At 41.4% G+C, this 25,700-nt stretch overlaps 2 protein-coding genes across 5 annotated transcripts in view; both read right to left on the bottom strand.

Moving 5' to 3' along the window:
• Window positions 1-1,943: 1,943 nt before the first annotated feature.
• LOC125152607 (vomeronasal type-1 receptor 4-like) lies at window positions 1,944-3,363 on the bottom strand. The gene is given in 3 exon segments (XM_047834671.1): window positions 1,944-2,240; window positions 2,242-2,912; window positions 3,357-3,363. Coding segments are annotated over 3 exon segments (975 nt in total).
• Window positions 3,364-5,853: 2,490 nt separating this feature from the next.
• Window positions 5,854-25,700, bottom strand: part of LOC125153780 (endogenous retrovirus group K member 8 Env polyprotein-like) — a 34,385-nt gene continuing 14,538 nt past the window's right edge. For 2 of the 4 annotated variants that reach the window (XM_047837300.1, XM_047837302.1), the window contains exons 2-4: window positions 22,697-22,759; window positions 13,041-13,148; window positions 5,854-7,866 (exon numbers count right to left, since the gene is read on the bottom strand). In XM_047837300.1, the coding sequence (XP_047693256.1) occupies window positions 5,876-7,069 (1,194 nt within the window). In that variant the 5' untranslated portion in view covers window positions 7,070-7,866; window positions 13,041-13,148; window positions 22,697-22,759 and the 3' untranslated portion in view covers window positions 5,854-5,875. Of the gene's footprint in view, window positions 7,867-13,040; window positions 13,149-22,690; window positions 22,760-25,700 lie in introns of all 4 variants that reach the window. The other 2 variants (XM_047837299.1, XM_047837301.1) reach the window with 1 other exon arrangement.

The following is a 25,700-nucleotide window of genomic DNA, read 5'->3' on the forward strand; positions in this document are numbered from 1 at the left end:
TTTGATCTTAAATGTATACTTGTGCATTTATAAACACAACAATCATGAATACACATATGTATATACATTCAAATACAAATACACAGATGGAAATACACACAAGCATATCGTTTAGTGTGTAATATGTTGTACATATCTTTAAGTGTACCGTGAGTTTAAGATATGTTTCTCATTTCTTTGATAGAATATATATATATATATCAGGCAAAACAAATTCTTTGTTTCTGATATTTAAAACTTCAGTTCCTCCTATTAGCTTTATGATATAAATATAGCAGAAACCAGTATTAAAATAATTTGTAAAATCGTAGAAATGTCCATTTTCTTCCTTTCAATAGCCACAGGACAAAAATTACACGTCAATAAAGTGGATTCATGGTTTATCCCTCCAAATGGCTATTCCCCCATCACTTCTTGAGTAATGGAAGACACTGCCCTAACCTTATTCTTTACCTCTGGGTCATGGGATTGCACCTTGGGAACATATTTCTGCCAACATGCCCAACTGGCATCTTCACATCATAGAAAGAAACTACCTTATGCAGATTCCCAAATCCATAAAATTTTATCCCAAGTGGAATGCATTTTTAATAAGCAACACTTTGCACAATATTTTTAAAAAATCTGCAAAATTATATCTCATTTGTCTGACTTCAGTTTAAATGGCTACTTCCCGGGGCGCCTGGGTGGCGCAGTCGGTTAAGCGGCCGACTTCAGCCAGGTCACGATCTCACGGTCCGTGAGTTCGAGCCCCGCGTCAGGCTCTGGGCTGATGGCTCAGAGCCTGGAGCCTGTTTCCGATTCTGTGTCTCCCTCTCTCTCTGTCCCTCCCCCGTTCATGCTTTGTCTCTCTCTGTCCCAAAAATAAATAAACGTTGAAAAAAAAATTTAAATGGCTACTTCCCCATGAAAATGTTTTAAATATACTCCTCTCCTTTCATAACGTCTTATTTCAAATGACTAGGGTCTCTGTGAAGATGTAATGTAAAATTCATTACTTATCCCTCAATGGCTGTACTATCTGAAATTGAATTTACCCACCAATTTCACTTACTGCTCTTCATTTTTCAGTTTCTTGAATGACAATCTATATTGGTGCTCCTGTTTTAGGGAACTTTTCCCACAATCTTATTAGCACTCAATGTCTGGAAAATTTGTGTCAGGTTGAAAGTTGTATCCTTTTTGTTTTTTAAAAAGTCTTACTTATTTTGAGAGAGCACATGAGTGAGGGACAGGCAGAGAGAAAGAATCCCAAGTAGGCTCCCCATTGTCAGCACACAGCACAACACAGGGCTCGATCTCACAAACCATGAGATCATGATCTGAGCTGAAACCAAGAGTTGGATGCTTAACCAACTGAGTCATCCAGATGCCCTGAAAGTTGTATTCTTAATGACTTCTTTATAATCTCCAAATTGTTTCTGGAATAATCACTTTATAGAAGCTGAACTCCTCCACAGCAAACAGTAATAAATTTCAATTACATAGGACCACCTGGGTTGCTCAGTCGTTTAAGTGTCTGACTTCGGCTTAGGTCATGAACTCACAGTTCATGAGTTCAAGCCCCACATCGGGCTCTGTGCTGACAGCTCAGAGCCTGGAGCCTGCTTCGGATTCTGTGTCTCCCTCTCTCTCTCTGTTCTGCCCCCACTGGAGCTCTGCCTGTCTCTCTCTCTCTCTCTCAAAAATAAATAAAGATTAAAATTTCAAAAATAAATAAGTAAATAAATAAATAAATAAATAAATTTCAATTACATAAATATTAACATGATTATATTTCATTTACAGTTGCCATTCACATTATTTACTTAGGAGCAGAAGGCTGGTCATTCTTGTTTGCTACTCTTGTGACTATTTCATAGCTGTGTTTCTACACTGAAGGGGATTATGAATGAACAAATAACCATTTGAATAAACATACAGTTTACATATTTGTGACAAGTTTAAGTGATTTGTGTTCCTTTATAAGGAAAGCAGAGGGTAGACACTCTGGGGTCATAACTCATGAGCATGCAGGGGCTGACCGTAGGGAAACATGCAACGATTAGTGTAGAAGTGTTCCTCAGCCACAGGCTGGGGTTGTTAAACACTACCACACAAATGTGCAAGAATGACAGTGCCCACAAGGACACAGAGGTGCTCACCAGGACAAGGATGCTTTGGGTGGCTCTCGTCTCAGGGGAGGATCTGGTGGAGAGATTGTTCCTAAGAATGTATTGGACCTGCTGCTTGTGCCTGCTTGCACAGGATGAAGGCCATGGAGCCACTGGCCCAGATTGTGAGCCCCAAACAGAAACCATCATGGGATAATCCTGATGCTACATACAGTGACTGTACTATATAGCTACTACTTATGCAATAACAGTAGCCATAATCTCTTTTCCTTGTTATGTTTGTGTTGCTCCTTTTTCTGGTCATAAAGAAAAGAACCATAATATTTAGCATCATGTTCAGGACCCAGCAGAGGATGTTGGAGGTGCCCAGGTGCTTCAGAGCTTTCACTTTAAGCCCTGCCCACCTGGAGTCCACAGGACTGATCATCATCACCTGGAAAACAGTCAAGAGGCAGATGGTTCCAATGGCCACATTCCTGCCCACTTTGTGAACATAGAAAACAAGTTTGCATTCAAAATCGCTAAGGGAATGTTCCACGTCCAAACCTACCATGTTTGGGGGATTCCTTTGGAAAAAAATAACTAAGAGATTGGCCACAATCAGGTGCTTGAGAATCAGATCTGTGGACATTGCCCTGCATTCTCTCAAGTGAAGGAAGAGATAATGGCAAAGAAGAGAGAAATTCCCCAGAACCCCAACTATCGTCTGTAATAGAAAGATCAATCTCATTGCCAAATCCCTGTTGGCCTTTCTCCCAGTTCCCAGGGAGCAATAGTCATCTTCTGAGCCAGAGATTCCTGTGTGGGGACGTGAGGCATGATTACATGTGTCATGTCAGCTTGAATTCAATATTTTCTTCTTACTTTAGCTCCCACTTAGAAATAATTGTTTACAATTAACACATTTTAACAGGTTTTCATGTATTGACTGTTAATGTTAGGTACTTTCTACAGAGTATGATTAATACTAGAAAAGGTGTGTATGTACATCCTGGATTCTTCACAACTTCATGAGAGTGTCAGTATGAGCATTTTCAGGGACAAAATAAGGAGCACTGAGATGGAGAAAGGTTAGTGATTTGTCAAATTCAAAGTTTTTACGGGAACGGGGACATTTGAACCTGACTGGGCTGGTATAATTGCAGTGCCTTTAAGCACAATGCTGTTCTAACAAAGCTATTTAGATGTATTCTTCAAAATACAGGTGTATATTTACATGTTTTTGTACATGTAATTTTATACTTGGCATTTTTATATTTTTGTAACATGTTTCCATTTATGTGTAAATTTTTATTATATAGGCTAAGACCTATTATGAATAAGGTTATAAATACCTTCATAAAATCTAGGCACACTGATTGTAGTATAATTGTATACAGACCTGCTCCATGACAAGTTATATTGAAAGAATGCACTACTGGCTGTGTGGATTGGCCACAGAAACACTAATTTGCTTTTATATCAGCAATGAAATGACACCTATCACAAAAATCACTTAATGCTCAATTATGCTCTGAGCTATGGAACTTAAAACACCAATATGTGATAAAGTACTATAGAGTAGAAACTCAGTATCACTAATTTCAAGTTCCAAACCAATGTGTTTAGTAACATAGCTTAAGAAAACACATGGACGGGGCATTTGGGTGGCTCAGTTGGTTAAGCATCCGACTCTTGATTTTGGCTCAGGTCATGATCCCAGAGTTGTGAGATTGAGCCCCACATCAGGCTCTGTGCTGACAATGTGGATCCTGCTTGAGATTCTCTCTCTGCCTCCCTTCCTCTGCCCCTCCTCTACTTATACACACTCTCTCTCAAATAAGTTAACTTAAAAAAAGAAAACACATTGGAAATAAGGCAAGCTTTGTTAAACATGTTTACCTATGACACATATATAAAATGAAATCTCTAAGATGTGAAAACTTGTACATTTTATAAATTGAAATTTCAGAGCTTGTGATTGATATGATATTTTTTAAAAATTTTTAAATGTTTTTATTTTATTTTTGAGACAGAGAGAGACAGAGCATGAGCAGGGGAGGGGCAGAGAGAGAGAGAGGGAGACACAGAATCCGAAGCAGACTTCAGGCTCTGAGCTGTCAGCACAGAACTCAACACGGGACTCGAACTCACAGACCGTGAGATCATGACCTGAGCTGACGTCGGACGCTTAACCGACTGAGCCACCCAGGTGCCCCTATATGATAAAATTTTAAAATGGAGAATTGCTCACAAGATAGTTTTGTGTCTAATGGCCATCTGAAATCCATTTTGTAATATTGTCATTTCTTTAAGTGCTCCTCCCCTAATTCAAAGATGGAAAAATGGTCTTACTAATATCAACAGATCATGGATGTTTTCAACAGGAAAAAATTAATGTCTCTACTAATCACGTCACACACCCTGAGTTAGAGAAACATTTCTCCTCCAGCCATTGTCATTCATATGCACTGCTTCTGCAAAGGATTTGATAATTCTGTAGATTTCTTCTAGCGTTTATTAACCATGGGGGTGTTATAGGCACCTGTAGTAATCCTGACCCACACTAGTAAGGTAGTCTGACTGCAGATCTATTTTAGAACTACAGCCATGATTCACATTAAAAGTCACATTTCATTATCACTTGGATTAAACACCAACTGTCACTGTCAGGGTTATACTAAATCACATCAGGAACCATCAGGGATTGGTGAAAGTCTAGGACCCTGTCTCTCTTTACCAATTCAACTCAAGCATCAGAATTATTCCTCCTTCCTGTGTGGCTTTGGCACTGGACCAGGCTGAAACCCAGAAGCATCATTTTGTTTCCCCAATATGATCACTTACCTAGACTCCTGATACCCCTCTTTGCTTGCAGACTCTGCCCCCTTAGACTGAAATAGAAATATTCACTGGAGTCTCTCTGGCTGCCAGGACAGGGGGGTTAACACGATGGTCACCACAGCTAGTATCATGTGAGAGAGAGGTTAAGCTGCCAGACCACTAGATACGGGCTTGCGGTTCTGTGATGTCGCTTCCCTATGGAACTGCAATTTTCTCTTCACCTGTATTCACAGTGAGAGTACAGGTTTGGGGGTGACAAACTTTTTTTCCCAATTATTAATTGCTGAAAACAACAGCAGGTTTCTAGTTATCATCTCCAAAGAGACCTTTGCAAGTATTTGGAGGGCTCTTTCTTCTCCTTGATCCCTGGAGGCAGACAGGGTCTCATAGGGAGGAAGGAGGAAATACTGAAGTCTGACACGTGTGGGACTAGCCATGAAACACGTGTGTCTTGTCGCGACCGGCGTGACAAACACCGAGATCAGGGTCCTAAGGGTAGGGGAATGTAAGAAAAAAAGAGAAGCCAGTTTGGGAACAGGAGGGTCCCCTGGGCTGATGGCCCAAGTGACGACTTTATTGTTGCGGTACACAATCTTTTATATCAAGACTCTTATGGGTCAGGCCATTCTAAGAATAAACAGGTTTCACATGATCGCTGCCAACCAAAACATTTAGTTCCGTGTACATTGTGAACTTTCTAAACGGGTCACCCCAAGACCCTGTTGATAGATTGCTAGCGAAGCACAGTTCCCATGTTTGTTCCTATTTGACCCGGGGTAGAAAGGGGTAACATTACTGCCAACACCCACAGACCACAGGCTTCAGGAATTAGATTTTTCAGCCTTGGCAAGGCTTTTGTATGCCTTTGTAAGTGGTGGAACGGGAAGGGGAACCACCGGGTTGGCTGAGTCAACAGGGAGCCGTTGCTCAACCTGGTCTTAGCCTGGCACCGGGGTCCGGCCTCCCACATTTCCCCCTATTGTTTGTAATTGCAACATGTGCATCCTGGCTTGGTATGTGGTAAAGGCAGTGAGACCCCATCTCCAGAAACAACACAGCAAGACAAGTATAACAGATATTACGGAAACAATTCCAATAAAGATCCAAAAGGAATGCTGAAGAATATTAAATGGATTAAACCCATGAAGTTGGTGCAGTATGGTTCCAGCGAGACTTCCAGGGTCAGGGAAACTGAGTGAACTACTTGCAATAGCATTTATCTCTTCTTGTAGCTGTAAGAGGTCTAAGCTAGTGTTAGCGTCATGCCAAATCCCTTGCAAATGACGACGTACTTGTCCCCATGTCATATTGGTATATTCTAAAGGGGTAACACAGATATGCTTATATGCATCATAACAAATTAAAGAAAGTCTGGTATGCAAAACAGCAAACTGATCACCAACATATATCAATGCTTCTTGTAGTGCCTCCAATTGGGCTTCCAATTTACGGTCTATTTGTTCTTGAGTGGCAAACACCTTGGATACATTATGAGCCAATTCATTTACATGGGATGCTGTTTGGGCACTTTCATGTAAGGATATTACAGATACAGTTGCAGAGGCAATTACAGTCACTGCTGCTATAAGTCCAGCAATCAAGAGTCCAAGAAACCGTCTGGTCCTGCGCAGCCGTTTACTGATTTCTAAGGCCAATTGCATCCCATAATTAGAATACCAAGGTCCTGTAACATTTACTGGCAACATCCAATAGGGAGGTTGTAAGACCAAATAAACCTTCATTTCACTTCTAGAGGGCCCATCTACTGGTAGACAATTGGTCAAAACACAAGCAGGACACGTCAGCCGGTATAACTGATGACCGTCTTCTTTCACTGGAGTAATGGTCCCATCTCCAACAATCAAATAGTAGGGAGGAGGAACACAGGCACGCAATTGTAGAGCTGGAGAAAGATAATATTCTGGAAAACTAAAGCTGTCATTAGTATATGTTTTATCAAAGGCAGCATATAACTTCCAAAGATCAGAATGAATTCTTCCTTCAGGGGATTGCAAAATGGTTTGTGGGATAACCTTGTGGTGTTCCTGTACCTCGTTAGGAGGTGGGCCCATATCTCTTAAAGGAGCCACTAAAGGTCTCCTTGTTTCCCTTTGTACTTCCAAAATAGCCATAGGTGTTTCTTGAAAGAATGAATGCCAGGCCTTTCAGGAATAATCTGTAATGGTATAGTTTATGCCTTTAGGAGTCATCCTTAATGAAGAGGATTGGGCACATTTACCCCAAGGTGAGTCCCCAGTAAGGCCTTGACCAACTGAGGGACATATAGGAAGATTCTGAGGGGGATCACGTGGTCCAAAAAACATCCATTCTCCTAATAATTCTCTCTTTTGCCAATAAGCGGCAACAGAGCGGGCCACCCATTCAGAATTATGCTCGCCATTTTGCCACATAGTATAAGTAATAGATCGCCCTACTGGTTTCGTACCCAAACACCCATAAGCAAGTTTGTACGGCGTAGACTCCCTTTGCAGGCAGATGGGTACTCCTGCAGAGAGTGCCGTCCAATTTATAGAGGCCGACACAGTGGGCAAAAACCCTGCATCTTCCCCTCCCATAAAGGTGAGATTGGTGTATACTTTGGGTGTGGGGTCTCTCCATGTTACAGGTTGTACTGTAGGAGGACCTACCATGTATGCCCAATAGAGGGCAGACTCCCCGGCTGTAGTGAGGATGCACAGGCATGCCAAGAAGACATGTGTGGCTGTTACCTCTCTACCTGAGGCCATCACTACATCAGTGGCCTGGGTCACCAGGTTCTTTATCTGTCCCCAGGTGGGTGTACCCGCCTTATGACTCCGCCGTCGTCACTTTTGGGGGGGGTTCCGTCACTGTCAAATTGGCCATTTTTCGGCGCAACTGTAATATCTCTGAGGAGCCGAAGCGGGACCCAGCGCGGCGCTTCCTCATCCTGTGGAAAAACACAAGCATACCCTCACCCTTTCCGAAGGACTGGGTCTGGGCCTCGCCAAATGCCTTCCAGCATATCTTTCCATCTTGCCATCAAGAGAGGTTCTTGATTCCTTCCCCAGCGACGCTCTGTGGCAGTCATCCCTGCCTCATTGACATTTAAAAAATTTAAAACATACAACACAAGAGTGAGGTGTACATGTGGGGAATACTTTATCTTTCCCTTTAATATTTCCCCCTCTTTAAGTTTTTGCAAATATTGTTTTAAGGTCAGGTGAGCTCGTTCAACAATGGCTTGTCCTGTGGAATTATAAGCAATGCCAGTTGTATGCTCAATTCGGAGTCGGTGGCAAAATTCTGTAAAAGATTTAGAAGTATAAGCACTACCATTGTCAGTTTTTATTTTATGAGGTTTGCCCATTGTTGCAAAGGCAGAAAATAGGTGATTTTGTACATCAACAAATGCTTCTCCCGAGTGGGCTGAAGCATGTATATAGCCTGAGCAAGTATCTACAGATACATGTATATATTGCAATTTCCCAAAAGGTAAATATTGGGTGACGTCCATTTGCCACAAATCATTGGGCCGAAGACCCCGAGGATTAATGGCATAGACTGGCTGCGGGAAGAATTGCGGATAGATGCCGCATTGTTTAACAATTTGGCCGCTTCACGAGATATTTTGAATTCTCGTCGAAGGGCTGCCTCATTCTGATGAAAATTATCATGACTCCTTTTGGCTGTTTCCAAAGGAGTGGTAATGGGCAGAATTTGCAATAAATGGGTTGCTGCATCGGCTATCCGATTCCCAGCAACTAGGGGACCAGGTAGATCGGTGTGAGTTCGAATGTGAGAGATATAAATTGGATTGTGCCGTAGATTAAGAAGTTTTTGTATAGCATGAAATAGATGATAAAGTTCCTCATCCGCTGTCAATATAAAGGCAGTGGGAAGTTGCAACATGGCTTTGACAATGTATTGACTGTCAGAATAGACATTTATAGATTCCGGGTAAGTTTTTAGGGCTACCTGTACAGCATAAAGCTCGGCCCTTTGGACAGATTTAGTCGTGTAATTTAAAGTGATCAAATTTTTATGTTGGGAAGTGACACAATACACTGCAATTTTGCCGTCTTTACTAGCATCCACAAAAATGTAGGCAGCATCTTCAATCGGCTGACAAACAATAGGATTATAGGGCAAAATATCTATAAGATTAAAACCTTGTATTAAAGAATCAGAAGGTAGATGAAATTTAATTTCGCCTGTAAAATTAGCCAAGGCAAGTTGCCATTCAATGGACTGGGCAAAAGCAGCGTCCACCAGCTTCTGTGTCAGAAAGGCACATGTAATAAATTCTGGATCTTGCCCAAAGAGCTGAACAGCTCGGGATCTTCCTCTAATGATAAGGAGACAAACCATAGATAGCAAAGGATTAATGACATGCAGGGAGTGTAAGGCTAAATGTAGCCATTCAAGTGGGCCATGAGATTGCTACAGAATTGCAAAGGGGATGACCTGAGGTTTTAATATTATTAGATACAAAGGCTGAGAAGGGTCAATTCTAGTGACTTGGGCCTGCTGAATGGCCTGTTCTATATGTCTTATAGCTTCTTTAGTTTCTTGAGTGAGACTTCGAGGGGACGCTAGAGAACTATCTCCTTTTAGAATATTAAACAAAGGCAGTAATTGTTCTGTGGTGACCCCTAATGTATTTCTAATCCAATTTATATCTCCTAATAATTTCTGAAAATCATTTAGAGTAGTCAAATGTCCGGTTCTAATTGATACTTTCTGAGGTCAAACAGTTGACTTGGAGATGAGATACCCTAGGTATTCAAAAGGGGCTTCCTTTTGAACTTTCTCAGGGGCAACAATCAAATTATATGCTTTAAGGCATCTTTGAAGAGAAATAAAAGCCTCCTGTAATAATTCCTCAGTTTCAGCAGCCAAAAGTAAGTCGTCCATATAATGGATGCAATATACATGGGGGAAGCTCTGTCTAAAAGGAGCAATTGCTCTGGCCACAAATTCTTGACATAAAGTTGGACTGTTAGCCATGCCTTGTGGTAAGACCTTCCATTGATACTGTTTAGCAAGTTCCTGTAAGTTAGTGGAAGGCAGGGAGAATGCAAAATGTTCTCCGTCGCCAGGGGCCAACGGAATGGTAAAAAAACAATCTTTTAAGTCCAAAACTAGTAATTGATATTGTAAAGGAATGGCCGATGGGGAAGGGAGGCCGGGTTGCAAAGCCCCCATGGGCTTCATGACAGCATTAGTTGCTCTCAAATCCTGCCGCAACCTCCATTTATTTGACTTTCTAATCACAAAGATTGGGGTGTTCCAGGGACTGGTGGAGGGAACTAAATGACCTAATTGCAGTTGTTCCTCTATGAGGTGAGCAGCAGCCTCCCTCTTAATGGTGGGTAAGGGCCATTGGTCAACCCACACTGGAGTGGAAGTCATCCACTGGAGAGGCATAGCGTGGGGAGTTTCCAACGGCCCTAAGAAAAACCCAGGCCGAAATGGTCTCTCTTAGGTTCGGGGATATATGGCTCAGCGTTCCCTTGCAACTCTTTCCCCAAGCCTTTCCCTTCAACATAGCCCATTTCCTTAATAAGGTGCATAACGAGATTAGTCTGTTTTTGAATCGGGACTGCCTTAGTCTCCAGAGTCAAATCCATTGCAGTTAATATGTCCCTGCCCCAAAGATTAAGATCTATATTCAAAACAAAAGGCTGAAAAGTTCCAGTCATACCATCAGGCAGTCTCCAATGTAAGTAATCAGAGCTTTGCAACGGAGCGGAGGCATAACCAACACCTTTAATTGGAATATTAGTCACTTGAGTAGGCCATGTGACAGGCCAATTTTTTTGAGCGATAACTGAGACATCTGCACCTGTATCCACTAGTCCCTCAAAAGGGACTCCTTGGATATGCAATGTAAGCATGGGCTTTTCTACAGAGATCACTTTAGCCCAATAAAGATCTGTGGAGCCGAACCCCTGATTTCCCCGATAAGGTTTAACAGCCTTATTATTGGAGGATATCCGGGGTATCAAGATCAATTGTGCTATGGGAGTCTTGGGCTCAAGCACCAAAGTTCCCATAGTTAAGCTGGCAAAATTTTTATTTCTCCAGTGTAATCTTCATCAATAACTCCCGGATAGATCGTCAATCCCTTAAGAGTCCAGCTGGATCTTCCCAATAATAACCCCCAAGTGTTCCTGGGCGGAGATCCCCATATCCCTGTGGGGATGGCTTTAGGGGTCCTTTGAGGTAAATGGATTGAGCTGGAGAAAGATCCAGTCCTGCACTGGCGGGGGTACCGCGGTGTAGCTGGCTGATACCTGGGAGGTCTCCAGTGTTGGACACAATGGATGAGAAGGTGCCTGTGGGAACATTGCCGCAATTGTTTGAGGGGCCTGCGGCTGGCCCCGCTACCAGTTTCCCTGAAGAGGATCGCCATTACAATCAGTTTTAGAGAGGCATTCATTGACCCAGTGATACCCCCGTCTACATCTGGGACAAATAGTTGCCGGCTTATTATTAATGTTAGGGCCACTGGGCAAACCGGGGGTAGTTGGAATTATTTTTTTACTATGACATTGGGCCTTCATATGGCCCTTTTGGCCACATTTGAAACACACTATTCCACCCAACTTCCCTGGATTAGTTTTTACGTTTTTACCCTGAAGCTGGGCATGCACCTGTAAGGGGTCCATTCCCTTTAAGGCGGCTGCCAAGGTAATGCCCTGAATATAAGAGGGTCCAATCTCAGCACATAGTCTGATATAATCCTCCAAGGTACTCTGATTTTTCCAAGGACGAATGGCTGCCTGACATGCAGAATTAGCATTTTCATAAGCCAATTGTTTTGCAATAATGGTACCTGCCTCCCCATCAGTAACGATTCGACTGACTGCAGTCAAAAGGCGCCCAACGAAATCCTGGTACTTCTCATCTGGCCCCTGCCTAATTTTAGATAATTCCTCAGTTCAGCCCCCTGTGGAGGGAAGTTTTTTCCAAGCTGTAATGGCACAGGTATTAATTTGATTATACGCAATTTCAGGGTAATCCAGTTGGAGGCCCACATCATAATATTGTCCTGTACCTGTGAGCATGTTGAAATCCACAGGTATATTAGTTCTTTTATTATACATGGCTTGTTTTTCAGCATTCTCTGCAAATTCCACTTTCCACAAAAGGTTATCACCCACACTCAAACAAGCCTGAGCAATGACTTTCCAATCTCCTGGGCATAACGCCTCCCTGCTCAAATTATCAAGCATAGACAGGATAAAGGGAGCTGTTGGACCATACTGGGCTGCAGAGGATTTCAAATCCTTCAGCAACTTAAAACTTAGGGTGGAGTACACTCTCTGTCCCCCCTGCTGAATAACAGGGTAAGCGTGAAAGGCAGAGGTGTCTTCCCCATGCTGTTGTGCTTGGTACAGAGTCCGCTGCAAAGGGGTAGCTCCCATAATGGGGTAAGGTTCAGTGGACTGTTGATTCTGAGTAATAGGGAAAGCCAGATGAGGTAAACATCTATCTCGTGCCTGAAAGGAAGGTCGTTTTAAAGGTACCTTCTGGACCAGAGGGGCCAGGAAGGTAGGCCTCTTCTGGTCTTCCAAATAAGGCCCATCATCCCCCTGATCCACAAAAGGGGAGTTGTCATCATTTTCTGGATCCTGTACAGATAACTGTTCTAGGAGGGGGAGAGGAGGTAAAGGTGAAGGAACCTGTGACTGTCCCGAAAGAGCATTGAAAGTAGTTTCTGGAGGGAGAGGAGCATCTGAAGTCATTAGGGGTTGGGCTACTTCTGAGCTAAGAGAAACTATTTCAATAGAATCCTGAGGATCAAGGACCTCTTTAATACAGGTCCAAGTAGACCACAAAGTCCCTGGAACAGCAGCCCCACAAATCTTCATTTGATTCTTAAGTTCCTGACCAACTCGCTGCCAATCCTTTAAATCAACTGTACCCCCGTCTGGAAACCATGGGCAATAATCACGCACCATGTCAAAAAATTCCCTAAGGGCTGACTGAGAAACCTTAATTCCCTTCTCCTTCATAAGAGCCTGCAAGGCAGTTACAAAATATCCATGTTCCGCAGACTGTTTCTGTCCCATAGTTTTACTCCTGTTGTCTGTGCTGCTGGCACAGTTCCCCTACCTGAATTAGACACCGCGCGGTCCGCTTTCGCTTTCCTCCTTGTTGTCTCAGGTCCCTGTTTGGGCGCCACTTGTTGCGACCGGTGCAACAAACACCGAGATCAGGGTCCTGAGAGTAGGGGAATGTAAGAAAAAAAGAGAAGCCAGTTTGGGAACAGGAGGGTCCCCTGGGCTGATGGCCCAAGTGACGACTTTATTGTTGCGGTACACAATCTTTTATATCAAGACTCTTATGGGTCAGGCCATTCTAAGAATAAACAGGTTTCGCATCATCGCTGCCAACCAAAACATTTAGTTCCGTGTACATTGTGAACTTTCTAAACGGGTCACCCCAAGACCCTGTTGATAGATTGCTAGCGAAGCACAGTTCCCATGTTTGTTCCTATTTGACCCAGGGTAGAAAGGGGTAATGTTACCGCCAATACCCACAGACCACAGGCTTCAGGAATTAGATTTCTCAGCCTTGGCAAGGCTTTTGTATGCCTTTGTAAGTGGTGGAACGGGAAGGGGAACCACTGGGTTGGCTGAGTCAACAGGGAGCCGTTGCTCAACCCGGTCTTAGCGTGGCACCGGGGTCCGGCCTCCCACAGTGTCTCACTGAATTCTCTGTTCCCTTGAAAAGTTTTTCTTCCCCAAATAAATTATTTCTAGTCTTCAGGCCAGATATATTGCAAAATATAGTGTACCAATATTCACCATTTCTCCCACCCATGTAATATAGGAAATCTAAACAGAGTAATAACTGTAGAGGGGCACCTGGGAGGCTCAGTTGGTTAAGCGTCCCACCCTTCATCTCAGGGTCCTGAGTTCAAGCCCTGCATTGAGCTCCATGATGGGTGTGAAGCCTACTTATTTTAATAATAATAATAACAACAACCATAGAAACACACAAGTTCATGAGCCTTTCACCAATGAAAGCGTGCTTTTTTTCAGACAGGATTAGATAATTAAATTTTGTTTAACATTTATTTATTTTTGAAAGACAGAGAGAGATAGAGTACTACTGGGGGAGGGGCAGAGAGAGAGACACACACACAGAATCCGAAGCAGGCTCCAGGCTCCAAGGTGTCAGCACAGAGCCCGACGCAGGGCTCGAACTCATGAACCGTGAGATCATGACCTAAGATGAAGCTGGATGCTTAACCAACTGAACCACCCAGGCGCCCCTGGGATCAGATAATTTAAAGAGATAGTTTTACAATCCTTTAATTAGCATATAAGCAAATATTATTTCCTTAATCCAAGAGCATTGAATCGTTATGTTGGTCCTCAAGCTTTATTATCTTTTTAATTTTTTAATATTTATTTATTTTTGAGAGACAGAAAGACAGAGCATGAGTGGGAGTAGGACAGTGAGAATAAGACACAGAATCTGACGCAGACTCCAGGCTCTCAGCTGTCAGCACAGAGCCAGACGCAGCGCTCAAATTCATGAACCGTGAGATCATGACCTGGGCTGAAGTCAGATGCAGAACTGAGCCACCCAGGCGCCCCTCAAGCCTTATTTATTTATTTTATTTACTTATTTTTTAACGTTTAATTAATTAATTAATTTATTTATTTATTCATTTATTTATTTATTGAGAGACAGAGCATGAACGGGGGAGGGGCAGAGAGAGAGGGAGATGCAGAATCTGAAGCAGGCTCCAGGCTTTGAGCTGTCAGCACAGAGCCCAAGGCGGGGCTCAGACCCACAAACCGCGAGATCGTGACCTGAGCTGAACCGACTGAGCCACCCAGGCGCCCCTATTTTTTTTTAATGTTTTTTGCTGAATGTTTAGTAAGGAGCCTGATTGCTTTCATAATTGATTTTAAAAATATGAGTCCAAATTAATCCTTTTGTTTTTCCTTCAAACAAATCCACAATATGATCTAGCTCCTCTATCTAAAGCCCCTACTTTCCAAGTGTGGGATTAGAATCCTGATGGTGCTCAGTTTCTCGTCTACATGTGCTTTCCAGCCTTGCACACAGATGGAAACGCACACATGTGTTCACACACAGACAAATGCAGTTGCACGCGCTCACTTACTTGAACACATATACACTCACACTTTCTGTAACAAATTCTCACTCGTCCCAAACTCACTATATATAAACACACACACTGTATATACACATATGCACAGTGTGTCATACACACTATGACACACACAAGCTCACACAGCTCACTCATATTCATAAAGTAACAGTAACACCATCAACACAGATATTCGTGTCTCAGAAAGGTATTCACATGTGAAAGAATCATGATATGTTCCGACCTTCTGGAGGTACAGGAAGGGAGGCCGTGTTTTACTCTTTCCATCTCTGAACAACCTATAAAGATATTCAGAATGTGCAACATTAGAAATTGCTGTGAGCATTACTACTTCATGTCAAGGTGCATAGCAGGTAAGGTGAAATGTTGGGGGAGTGGCTGTGTGTGTGTGTGTGTGTGTGTGTGAAAGAGAGAGCACACACAGGTATTTTAATTTTTTTTAATGTTTATTCATTTTTGAGAGAGAGAAAGAGACAGAGCATGAGCAGGGGAGGGGTAGAGAGAGACACACACACAGAATCCGAAGCGGGCTCCAGGCTCCAAGCTGTCAGCACAGAGCCCCAAGTGGGGTTCGAACTCATGAACCATGAGATCATGACCGGAGCTGAAGTCAGATACTTAACTGACTGAGCCACCCAGGTGCCCCAAGAGTGCATACAAGGTAAAATGAAGACTCAGGGAAAAGGCTTACAGGTAGGGTGCAGACAGCATGGGGAGTGAAGAGAGGGAGAGCTCAGGGGTGCCGGGAAATATCATCAAAAACGTGAAATGTGATCACTGATTGCCCCATGAGCTGGCCCCCAGGCACTCAGAGGCTCCTCACCTGCTCCCCCGTCCTTGGAATGTGGGTTCCACTTGCCTTTCCCACTCCCAGAGGCTGCTCCAAGGACACAGCCTTGAGATGGTGACATGGTGTGGAGAACACCTACATGGTGTGCATGAGCCCAGTTAAGTCTTCTCTCTCTATCAACTTTAAGACAGGACAGGCAGGTATAGGGATCTGCTCACTGTGCCACTGCCCAAGACAAGCCTCCTATGTAAGTTCCCTTTACTTATTAAACTGCCACCTACCAATGTGGAGTGGCCTGCTTCTTTCTTCTTCTCTCCCTGACCTCCATGTATAGAGGCCAGTTTCTGAGAACATCTGGGAAGCTGCAGAGAAGGGTACAAACCAACCATAGGGAGAGAGAGGAAAGAGGGGTAAAAGGAACAAGTGGGTTCAAGTAACTGAGAAGCTAAACAGAGGGATTTATTGGTACAAGGGGTCTAGAGTGAAAGGAAGTTAAGGGTACTAGAGAACTTGTGGACTTGGTGGATGGATGATGGAGAAGGTCATGGGGATGAAGGGGCTACTAAGGATGGAATAATAATGGCGGAAGGTGGTTAAAGTGCAGGAGTAGGTAAAAGGTACGCTATAGTTATTGTCTGTGAGAAGTCAAATAATATGACAAATGAAGGGGTATATCCATTGGGGCCTTCAGTTCATAGGAGTAGTTGATGAAAGTAGAGACGCAGGGTGGAGGGAGAGATGGAATTTGAGGGTTGGGAGTGGGTACAGTGAGGCAAAATGGGAGCAGAGTGCTGCTGGAAGCTGGGAAGGATGGTGGGAATCTTGAGCTAAAGGGCCCAGGAGAAGTGGGTAGGGATTGTAGGGTAGGCACAATGCATGGAAGTCATGGGGAAAATGAGGCAATCCAATGGTTAAGGGCTGAGGAGGCCTAGGGCCACAGGGGACATGGGAAATGGTCTGAGATCATTGGAACAGGAGGGTAAATTTAGGGACAGGAAGAAGGAGGGAATGGAGGCTGGTGCATTCAAGGGGGATGGAAAGTAAAGAGCATTTGTGTGTGGTCGTTGAAACGTGGGGATAGAACTTTTGAAGATTTTGAGGTTATAAAGTTCACAAGATGGAGATAGGGGTTAGTTGTAAACAATCTAGGAGTGTTGGAATGGTGGGGGTGTCTATGGAAGTTTTAGGGGAGGGCTGCAGTTCATGAGGGTGGAGGTCACTGAGGAAGAGCTAGGTGCAAAATGCAGGCTGTTGTAATGAAAGTCACAAGGGCAATTTGGAAGTCAACAATTCAGTGCCATTCATTATTTCCCTCGTAGAGGACTGAGTCACAACTTAATCATAAATAGATTCTAATTTCAGCTCATTAGGCCAAAAGAGTGCCTATATAAAATACCCCTAAAATACTTTTTAAGATTTTATTTTTATTTTTAGGCAATCTTTACACCCAGTGTGGGGCTCAAACTCACAACCCCGAGATCAAGAGTTGCATGCTCTACTGATAGAGCCAGCCAGGTGCCCCCTACCCCCAAACCACCAAAATACTTTAAATTGAACATAGAGTAGATGTCTGCATGTAGGACTTGGGGTGCACAATGGCCCAGCCATCTTGTTCTTCTTTCAGAATAACAAGTATATAGGATGTGAGCTAGGTGGCAGGAGGGGCTGTTAACTGGTACTGGGTGTTCAGTGAAAGAAAGAGATGCCTGGATATCCTCCACCCAACTTGGCCTAGGTCTTGAGGTTTTGTGCTGAAATAGGGCATAATGAAAACCTCTTTAATGTTTCCAAAGTATAATACATATCTTATTCACAAAGTCAGACATAGTGAGACAGATCTTAAATAAATTATTTCTCTCCAGTTTTATTGAGGTCTCACAAACCAAAATGTTTATATTTTAAGTGGACAACATAATGTTTTGGTAGATGTATACACTGTGAAGTGATTAATGAAATAAAATTAATTAACAAATCAATCACCACACATAGTTACCTTTTGTGTGTGTGTGTATGTGTGTGTGTGTGTGTGTGTGTGTGTGTGTAGGGAGAACACTAAAGATCTACTCTCTTAGCAAAGTTTAAATATAAATATATATTTAAATATATTGAGTTTAATTCTTTAGGGTTCCACAAACAAGGGATATCATGCAGTGCTTCTCTTTATGTATCTGCCTTATTTTACTGAGCATAATGTTCTACAGGTTCATCCATGTTGTTTCTGGATTTAACATCAAAAGGAACAAAAGCAAAAATAAATACTTTTACTTCAAAGTAAAAAGCTCCTGCACAGCAGAGGAAACCATCAACAAAATGAAAAGGCGACCTACTGAATGGAAGAAAATATTTGCAAACTGTATATCTGGTAAGAGATTAGTATCAAAAAAATATAAGGAACACATATAACTCAATAGCAAAAAACAACAACTACTACAACAAACACCAACAAGAACAACAAAAAGAAACAAACAATCTGATTTAAAAAGGGACAGAGGATCTGAATAGATATTTTTCCAAAGAAGACATACAGATGAGCAACAGGTACACGAAAGGTGCTCAGGATTATAAATCATCAGGAAAATGCAAATTAAAACCACAATGAGATATCACCTCCCACCCATTAGAATGGCTATTAGTAAAAAGACGAGAAATAACAAGTGTTGATGAGGATGCACAGAAAAGGAAACCCTTGTGCACTGTTGGTGGGAATGTAAACTGGTGCAGCCACTATGGAAAATGGTATGGCGGTTCCTCAAAAAATTAAAACTGAAGCTACCATATCCTGCAGTTCCACCTCTGGGTATTTATCCAAAGGAAACAAAAATACTAACTCAAGAAGATATATGCACTCCTGTGTTCACTGCAGCATTATTTACACTAGCAAAGACATGTAAACAACCTAAGGGTCCATCAATGAATGAATGGATAAAGAAGATGTAGTGTATTTGTGAATATTATTTGGCCATAAAAAAGAAAGAAACCTTGCCATTTGTGACAAAATGGATGGACCTTGAGGGAATTATGCTAAGTGAAATAAGTCAGACAAAGACAAACACCATATAATCTCATTTATATCTGGAATCTAAAACAAACGTACTAACAAACAAAACCTGAACTCATAAATCCAGAGAATAGATCAGTGATTGCCAGAGACAAGGGTGAAATGGGAGAAGGTGGTTGAAAGGTACAGACTTCCATCTATAAAATAAATAAGTCCCAAAGATATCATATAGAGCATATAAACAAAACAAATTGAGTGAAAGTTAATCTACTAGTGTTGGATTGCCATTATATTGTCCAGGTAGAGACAGATGTATTAAATAACTACATTCTGACTAGTTTTTTTTAAAATGTTTATTTATTTTTGAGAGAGAGAGAGAGAGAGCACAAGTTGGGGAGGGGCAGAGAGAGAGAAAATGACAGAAGTTCTAAAGCAGGCTCTGACTAGTTTTTTAAAGTACACTATAATTTCTAGGTTAAAAACTAAGAAATACTGAATGTATGTCTTCCAAGATAAGAGAGGTACAATGTAGAATTATTTAAAATTAATGCAGAAGAAGTTAGAACTGGCAAACTAAGAATGGACTATAGGCATAATGAAGAACATAGTATAAATTGATAAATGCAATCTGAAATATATTTAATATGATACTGAACATAAGAGACTAATCTCATTCAAGTCAAACACATTTTACTATATACAGCTGAGTATTTTTCAAGAGATAAAGTTAAATATAAGGATTAAAATAGAAAAAAGAAAAACATACTCTATATAATTTTCCCAGTAATTACACACACTCCAAAAAAGGGGGGACAAAATATAGAGTTATTTTAAAAAATGGATACAGGGGCACCTGGGTGGCTCAGTTGGTTGAGCATCTGACTCTAGTTTTTGGCTTAGGTCATGATCTCAGTTGTGGGATGGAGCCCCACCTCCAGCTTGGAGCTCCAGGATGGAGCTCCACACCGAGCTTGGAGCCTGCTTAAGATTCTCTGTCTCCCTCTCCCTCCACCCCTCTTCCTCACTCACGCACTCACTCTCTCTCTCTAAAATAATGTTTAAAACATGATACAGAATAAGTTAATGGAGAAAGGATAAGAAAATAGAACAGGTGTAATAAGCATATAAAATGTTGATAAATCCAATTCTGGATATATGCACTCTTATACTAACCATAAAAGGCTAATTACAACTAATAAAGTCAAACATTTTCTTACTATATTCAATTGGTTTCATTTTCCAGAGATATAGGTAAGACATAAGGATTAAAATAGAAAAATTAAAAATGTATTCTATGTAACTTCTACCAATTAAACCACTAGGATGGAGAGATCAGATAATATACAATTTACAGTTAAAACATATTATAATGAGTATTATATTTATTCCTCAATTTAGTTTTCCAATATTACTGACAGAAAAAATGACTTATATGAGCATATATGTGCATATATACACATATACAAACTCATACACATATATATACACAAATATAAACATAGATATGTTGTATCTATCCATCTACATACTGCTTGTGGTTCTAATGTATGGTAAATATTTCTGTGTTTCACATGAGCTAAAAAAGTATGCATTTCTCTATTTTTTGTGGCAAAGAGGTCAATATATATCCATTAGATCAAACTAATTCTTCTGTTTTTCAAATTATGAATCATTAATATTTACATCAACTTTATAAGTACAGAGACAGCTACATTAAAATATTTCCTAAAGTTAAGGAAATGTCCATTTTCATCTTTTGACAACCTCACTCAAAAACCCCAAATAAACAAAATGGATCCATGACTTATTCTTCCAATGGCTACTCCCCCACTACTCAAGTTCAATGAAAGTCCCCTAAATAAAGTTATTTCCTTACCCAAGAAAGTGCACCATGGAGACTGTTTCTTGCCAACATGCCTTCATGGCATCTTTGCATAATAGATCAAGATCAAACCTCCACAGACCCCCAAATCTATGCATTTTTATCCCAGACAACATGTGTTTTTTTTAAGAGTCAACACTCAGTTGGGGGCGCCTGGGTGGCTCGGTTGGGCGTCTGACTTCAGCTCAGGTCATGATCTCACTGTCCGTGGGTTTGAGCCCCATGTCGGGCTCTGTGCTGACAGCTTAGAGCCTGGAGCCTGCTTCAGATTCTGTGTCTCCCTCTCTCTCTGCCCCTCCCCACTCATGCTCTGTCTATATAAAAAAATGAATAAACCTTAAAAAATTAAAAAAAAAAAGAGTCAACACTCAGTTGAATATTTTTTTAAAAACCAGCAAAACTTATTTTGTGTTTTCCTTGTCCTACACCAGGTCAGTGTGGCCCTTCTATAAGAAAATGCTTAAGTCTCCCTTCTAAACATCAGACTTCCAATGATTAACACCTCTAGAAGAGTGTGACATACCAAACTCATACTTGGCCTGTGATGCCTCCATTCTTTGAAAACGAATTGACTCTTCAGCTTAATTCCAGGTTATCCATTATTCTGCGGAAGTTTTTGTTGTCTTCAGTATATTAAATGACCATGTCAAATGGTGTCCCTAGTTTAGGGAATTTGTCATAGAATCCCAAGACTAGTTAATTTTGCAGAAAATGTATTATGTCACATTGAAAGTTACATGCTAAATGACTTCATAATCTCCAGATTGTTTCAGGAACTGCTGTTTTAATAGTACATGGGTTTCAAACTCCCTCACTTCAAATATTAAGACATTCATATTATATAGTATTTATATCATAATCATATCATATTTCATTTATAATTGCATTTCACTTATTCATTTCACAGCAGAAGCCTAGTCTCTGTTGTTTATCACCCTCTTGTAATATGACGGTTTCAGGATTGTGGTTAAACCATCAAATGAATTAATGAATAAAAAAACTAATTGTTGTGGATATGCATATTATTTACACATTTATGATAAATTTAAGCAATTTTGTATTTCTTTTCTTGACAAAGCAGAACCAGGACAATCTAGAGTCATGACTCATGAGGATGTAGGGACTTACAGTTGGAAAACATGCGGTGATTAGTGTAGTGGTGTTCATCAGCCACCAACTGGGATTGTCAAAAATCACTGAACAATTGTGAAAGATGAAGGAGAGAATGCACAAAAATACAAAGGTGATGACGAGGATAAGCATGCTTTGGGTGGCTGTAGACTCAGGGGAGGATCTGGTGGAGAGATTGTTGCTGTGAATGTATTGGACTTGCTGTTTGTGCCTGTGCAGGATTAAGACCATGGAGCCGTTGGCCCAGATCATGAGCCCCAAACAGAAACCATCATGGAATAATACTGATGCTAAATGCAGTAACTGTGCTATGTAGTCAGGACCTCTAGAATAACAATAGTCATAACTCTTTGCCTTTGTGACATTTTGATGGCTCCACTTGCCAGTTATATACATAGGAATGATAATACTAAACATAATGTTCAGGATCCAACAGAGGATGTTGGAGCTGCCCAGGTACTTGGAAGCTTTCACTTTTAGCCCTCCCCATCTGGAATCCCTGGGACTGATGATGAACATCTGGAAGAGGCTCAAGAGGCAGACAGTGCCAATGGACACATTCCTGCACACTCTGTGAACATAGAAAACAAATTTGCATCTAATATCATTGATTCTTTTAGTCCCCAAACTGCCACATCATGTGGGGGACTCCTTTAGAGAGAATGACCAAGGAGTTGGCTATAGTCAAGTGCTTGAGAATCAAATCTGTGGACCTGAACCCCCATCTCGTTAGATAAAGTAAGAGATAATGGTAAGGAAGATAAAAATTCCCCAGAAGTCCAACTATAGTTTGTAATAAGAAGATCATTACCATTACCAAATCAATGGTGGTCATTCTTCAAAATCCCAAGGACTGAAATTCTTTTTCTGAGCCAGGTTCCTGCATGGGAACAGGAGGTGTGAGGCACATGTCATGTTGGCTGGAATTCAATGTTCTCCACTAATTTTAGTTCATACTTAGAAATATCTACTCAATGTTTCTTTTTTTTTTTTTTTTCTTTTTTTTTTTTTTTTAATTTTTTTTTTTTCAACGTTTATTTATTTTTGGGACAGAGAGAGACAGAGCATGAACGGGGGAGGGGCAGAGAGAGAGGGAGACACAGAATCGGAAACAGGCTCCAGGCTCTGAGCCATCAGCCCAGAGCCCGACGCGGGGCTCGAACTCACGAACCGCGAGATCGTGACCTGGCTGAAGTCGGACGCTTAACCGACTGCGCCACCCAGGCGCCCCTACTCAATGTTTCTTATTACACGTTTTTAAGAGTTGAATACATCACCTTTGAAAAAAGCTCTCACAAAATACAAGTCACTCCAATGAGGCCATACCTATAATAAATTCTGTGTTCTTCATAACTCCATGAGACAGGCAATAGCGTTATTTCTATTGGAAAAATAGGGAGGACTTGGATAGATAAAGTTTAATGATTTCTCTAAATGTAAGCCATATTATGGGCAAAGGGTGGACTTGGCTTGGCTGGTAAAAAGACAATGCGTTAAAAGAATTTTTTAATGTTTATTTATTTTTGAGAGAGAGAGAGAGAGCGAGTGGGGGAGAGGCAGAGAGAGAGAGACACACACACAGAATCTGAAACAGGCTCCAGGCTCCAAACCATCAGCACAGAGCCCGACCTGGGGCTCAAACCCATGAGCCATGAGATCATGACCTGAGACCAAGAAGAACGCTTAACCAACTGAGCCACCCAGGCCCCCCAAAACAGGCATTTAAACACTAAACTATTCTGGGGTACCTGGGTGGCTCAGTTGGTTGAGCGTCAGACTTCAGCTGAGTTCAGGACCTTCAGGTTCAGGAGTTCCAGCTCTGCGTTGTTGGCTTCACTGCTGTCAGCACACAGCCTGCTTCTGATCCTCTGTCCCCCACTCTCTGACCCTCCCAACCACCCCCAGGTCTCTTTTTCTCTCAAAAATAAACATTTAAAAAAACCCACTAAACTATTCTAACATGACTACTTAGCTGTGTTCCTGAAGAATACAGATGTTTATTCATTTTCATACTTTGTCTTCTTATTTTAGATTGGTTTTACTTTGTTTTACAATTTTGTGTGACAAGTTTCCGTTTATGTGTAAAGGCTGTTACAAAATACAAATATAGATTTAGATTTCATAATAAAATATTGATAAATTAATTATAGTATAATTCTGTCAGGGACTGCATTATGACAAATTATCTTTAAAGAAGGTACAATTGGCTCTATTCTGGGATGGCAACAGAAACACTAATATGCTTTTATGCTGGGTGCAATATGGCACCTATCACAGGAATCATTTAACACGATGCCAGTCCCTGAACTGTGGGACATGAACCACAGTATGTGATAAAATCATGTAAGGTAGAAACTAAACATTAGCATTTTCAAATCATAAACTAACCTGTTTATTAATACATGGCTAAAGTAAAAAGTGCTAACAATAAGGCAAGATTTATGAACTATTAAAATATAGACTCATTTCAAAACAAAATCTCAAGAATGTGATGTATGTGTATTTTATAAATTGAAATTAAAAAGTTTAAAATTCATGAGATAACTTTTTTTTTTATTTGAGAGACAAAGTGTGTAAGCAGGGTAGGGACAGAGGGAGGAAGAGAATCTTAAGCGGGCTCCATGCTCAGCTCAGGAAGCTCAATCCCACAACCCTGGGATCATGACCTGATCTGAAATCAAGAGTCAGACACTCAAACAAACTACTGAGCCACCCAGGTGCCATGAAATTTTAAATCAGATAGTACATCAACAGATACATTGGGCTTAAAGCCACTATCTGAAACCAATTGTTATTGTGTTACCATTTCATTTACTGCTGTTTCTCACTAAAATGAACATATCCTGGATTTTCTCAATAGGAAACTATCACTGTCTCCATTAAACACTTAACACAGTCAGAGAAAGCCTTTCTACTCTTGCATTTATCATTTGGAAATACCCTTTTTGCACAAGGTCAGAGGATTCCTGTGGTTTCATCCCACTTTTTTTTTTTTTTTTTTTTTTAACAACACAGAAGTGTTACAGGCACCTCTGGCAATCCTGAGAATTTAGTCTATGATTCCTGTAACATAGCGGGAACAAGATTAATTTTGGTAGTTCAGTCCTAAACACTAGGAACCAGGTTTCCTTATCACTTGATTAAATACCAATAGTCACTGGGGCGCCTGGGTGGCGCAGTCGGTTAAGCGTCCGACTTCAGTCAGGTCACGATCTCGCGGTCCTTGAGTTCGAGCCCCGCGTCAGGCTCTGGGCTGATGGCTCAGAGCCTGGAGCCTGTTTCCGATTCTGTGTCTCCCTCTCTCTCTGCCCCTCCCCCGTTCATGCTCTGTCTCTCTCTGTCCCAAAAATAAATAAATGTTGAAATTTATTTAAAAAATAATAATAAATACCAATAGTCACTTTCAGTGAGGATTACACTAAACACATCAGGAGCCATCAGAGATTGGTAAATGTCTACAACCCCTTCTCTCTTTACTAGTTCAATTCAAGCCTCAGAGTTATGCTTCCTTCCCTTGTGTCTTTGGCTCTGGACCAGGTTGAAACACAGAAGAATCTTTTTTTCCCAAGATGATCGCTTACCCAGACTCCTGATACCATTCCTTGGTTGCAGACTCTACCTCTCAGACCAAAATAGAAAATACTCACCTGACTTCCTCTGGCTGTCAGCATGGAGGTCAGAGTGACAGTTGCAACAGCCAGCATATGGAATAGGGAGGCAGCCAGACCACTAGATACGTTTGTGGTTCTGTGACATCGCCTCCCTGTGGAACTGCATTGTCTCTTCACCTGTAGCTGCAGTGAGAAAACAGCCTTGGCGAA

Source organism: Prionailurus viverrinus, chromosome E2 (assembly GCF_022837055.1).
Source record: "Prionailurus viverrinus isolate Anna chromosome E2, UM_Priviv_1.0, whole genome shotgun sequence".
Classification (NCBI taxonomy): domain Eukaryota; kingdom Metazoa; phylum Chordata; class Mammalia; order Carnivora; family Felidae; genus Prionailurus; species Prionailurus viverrinus.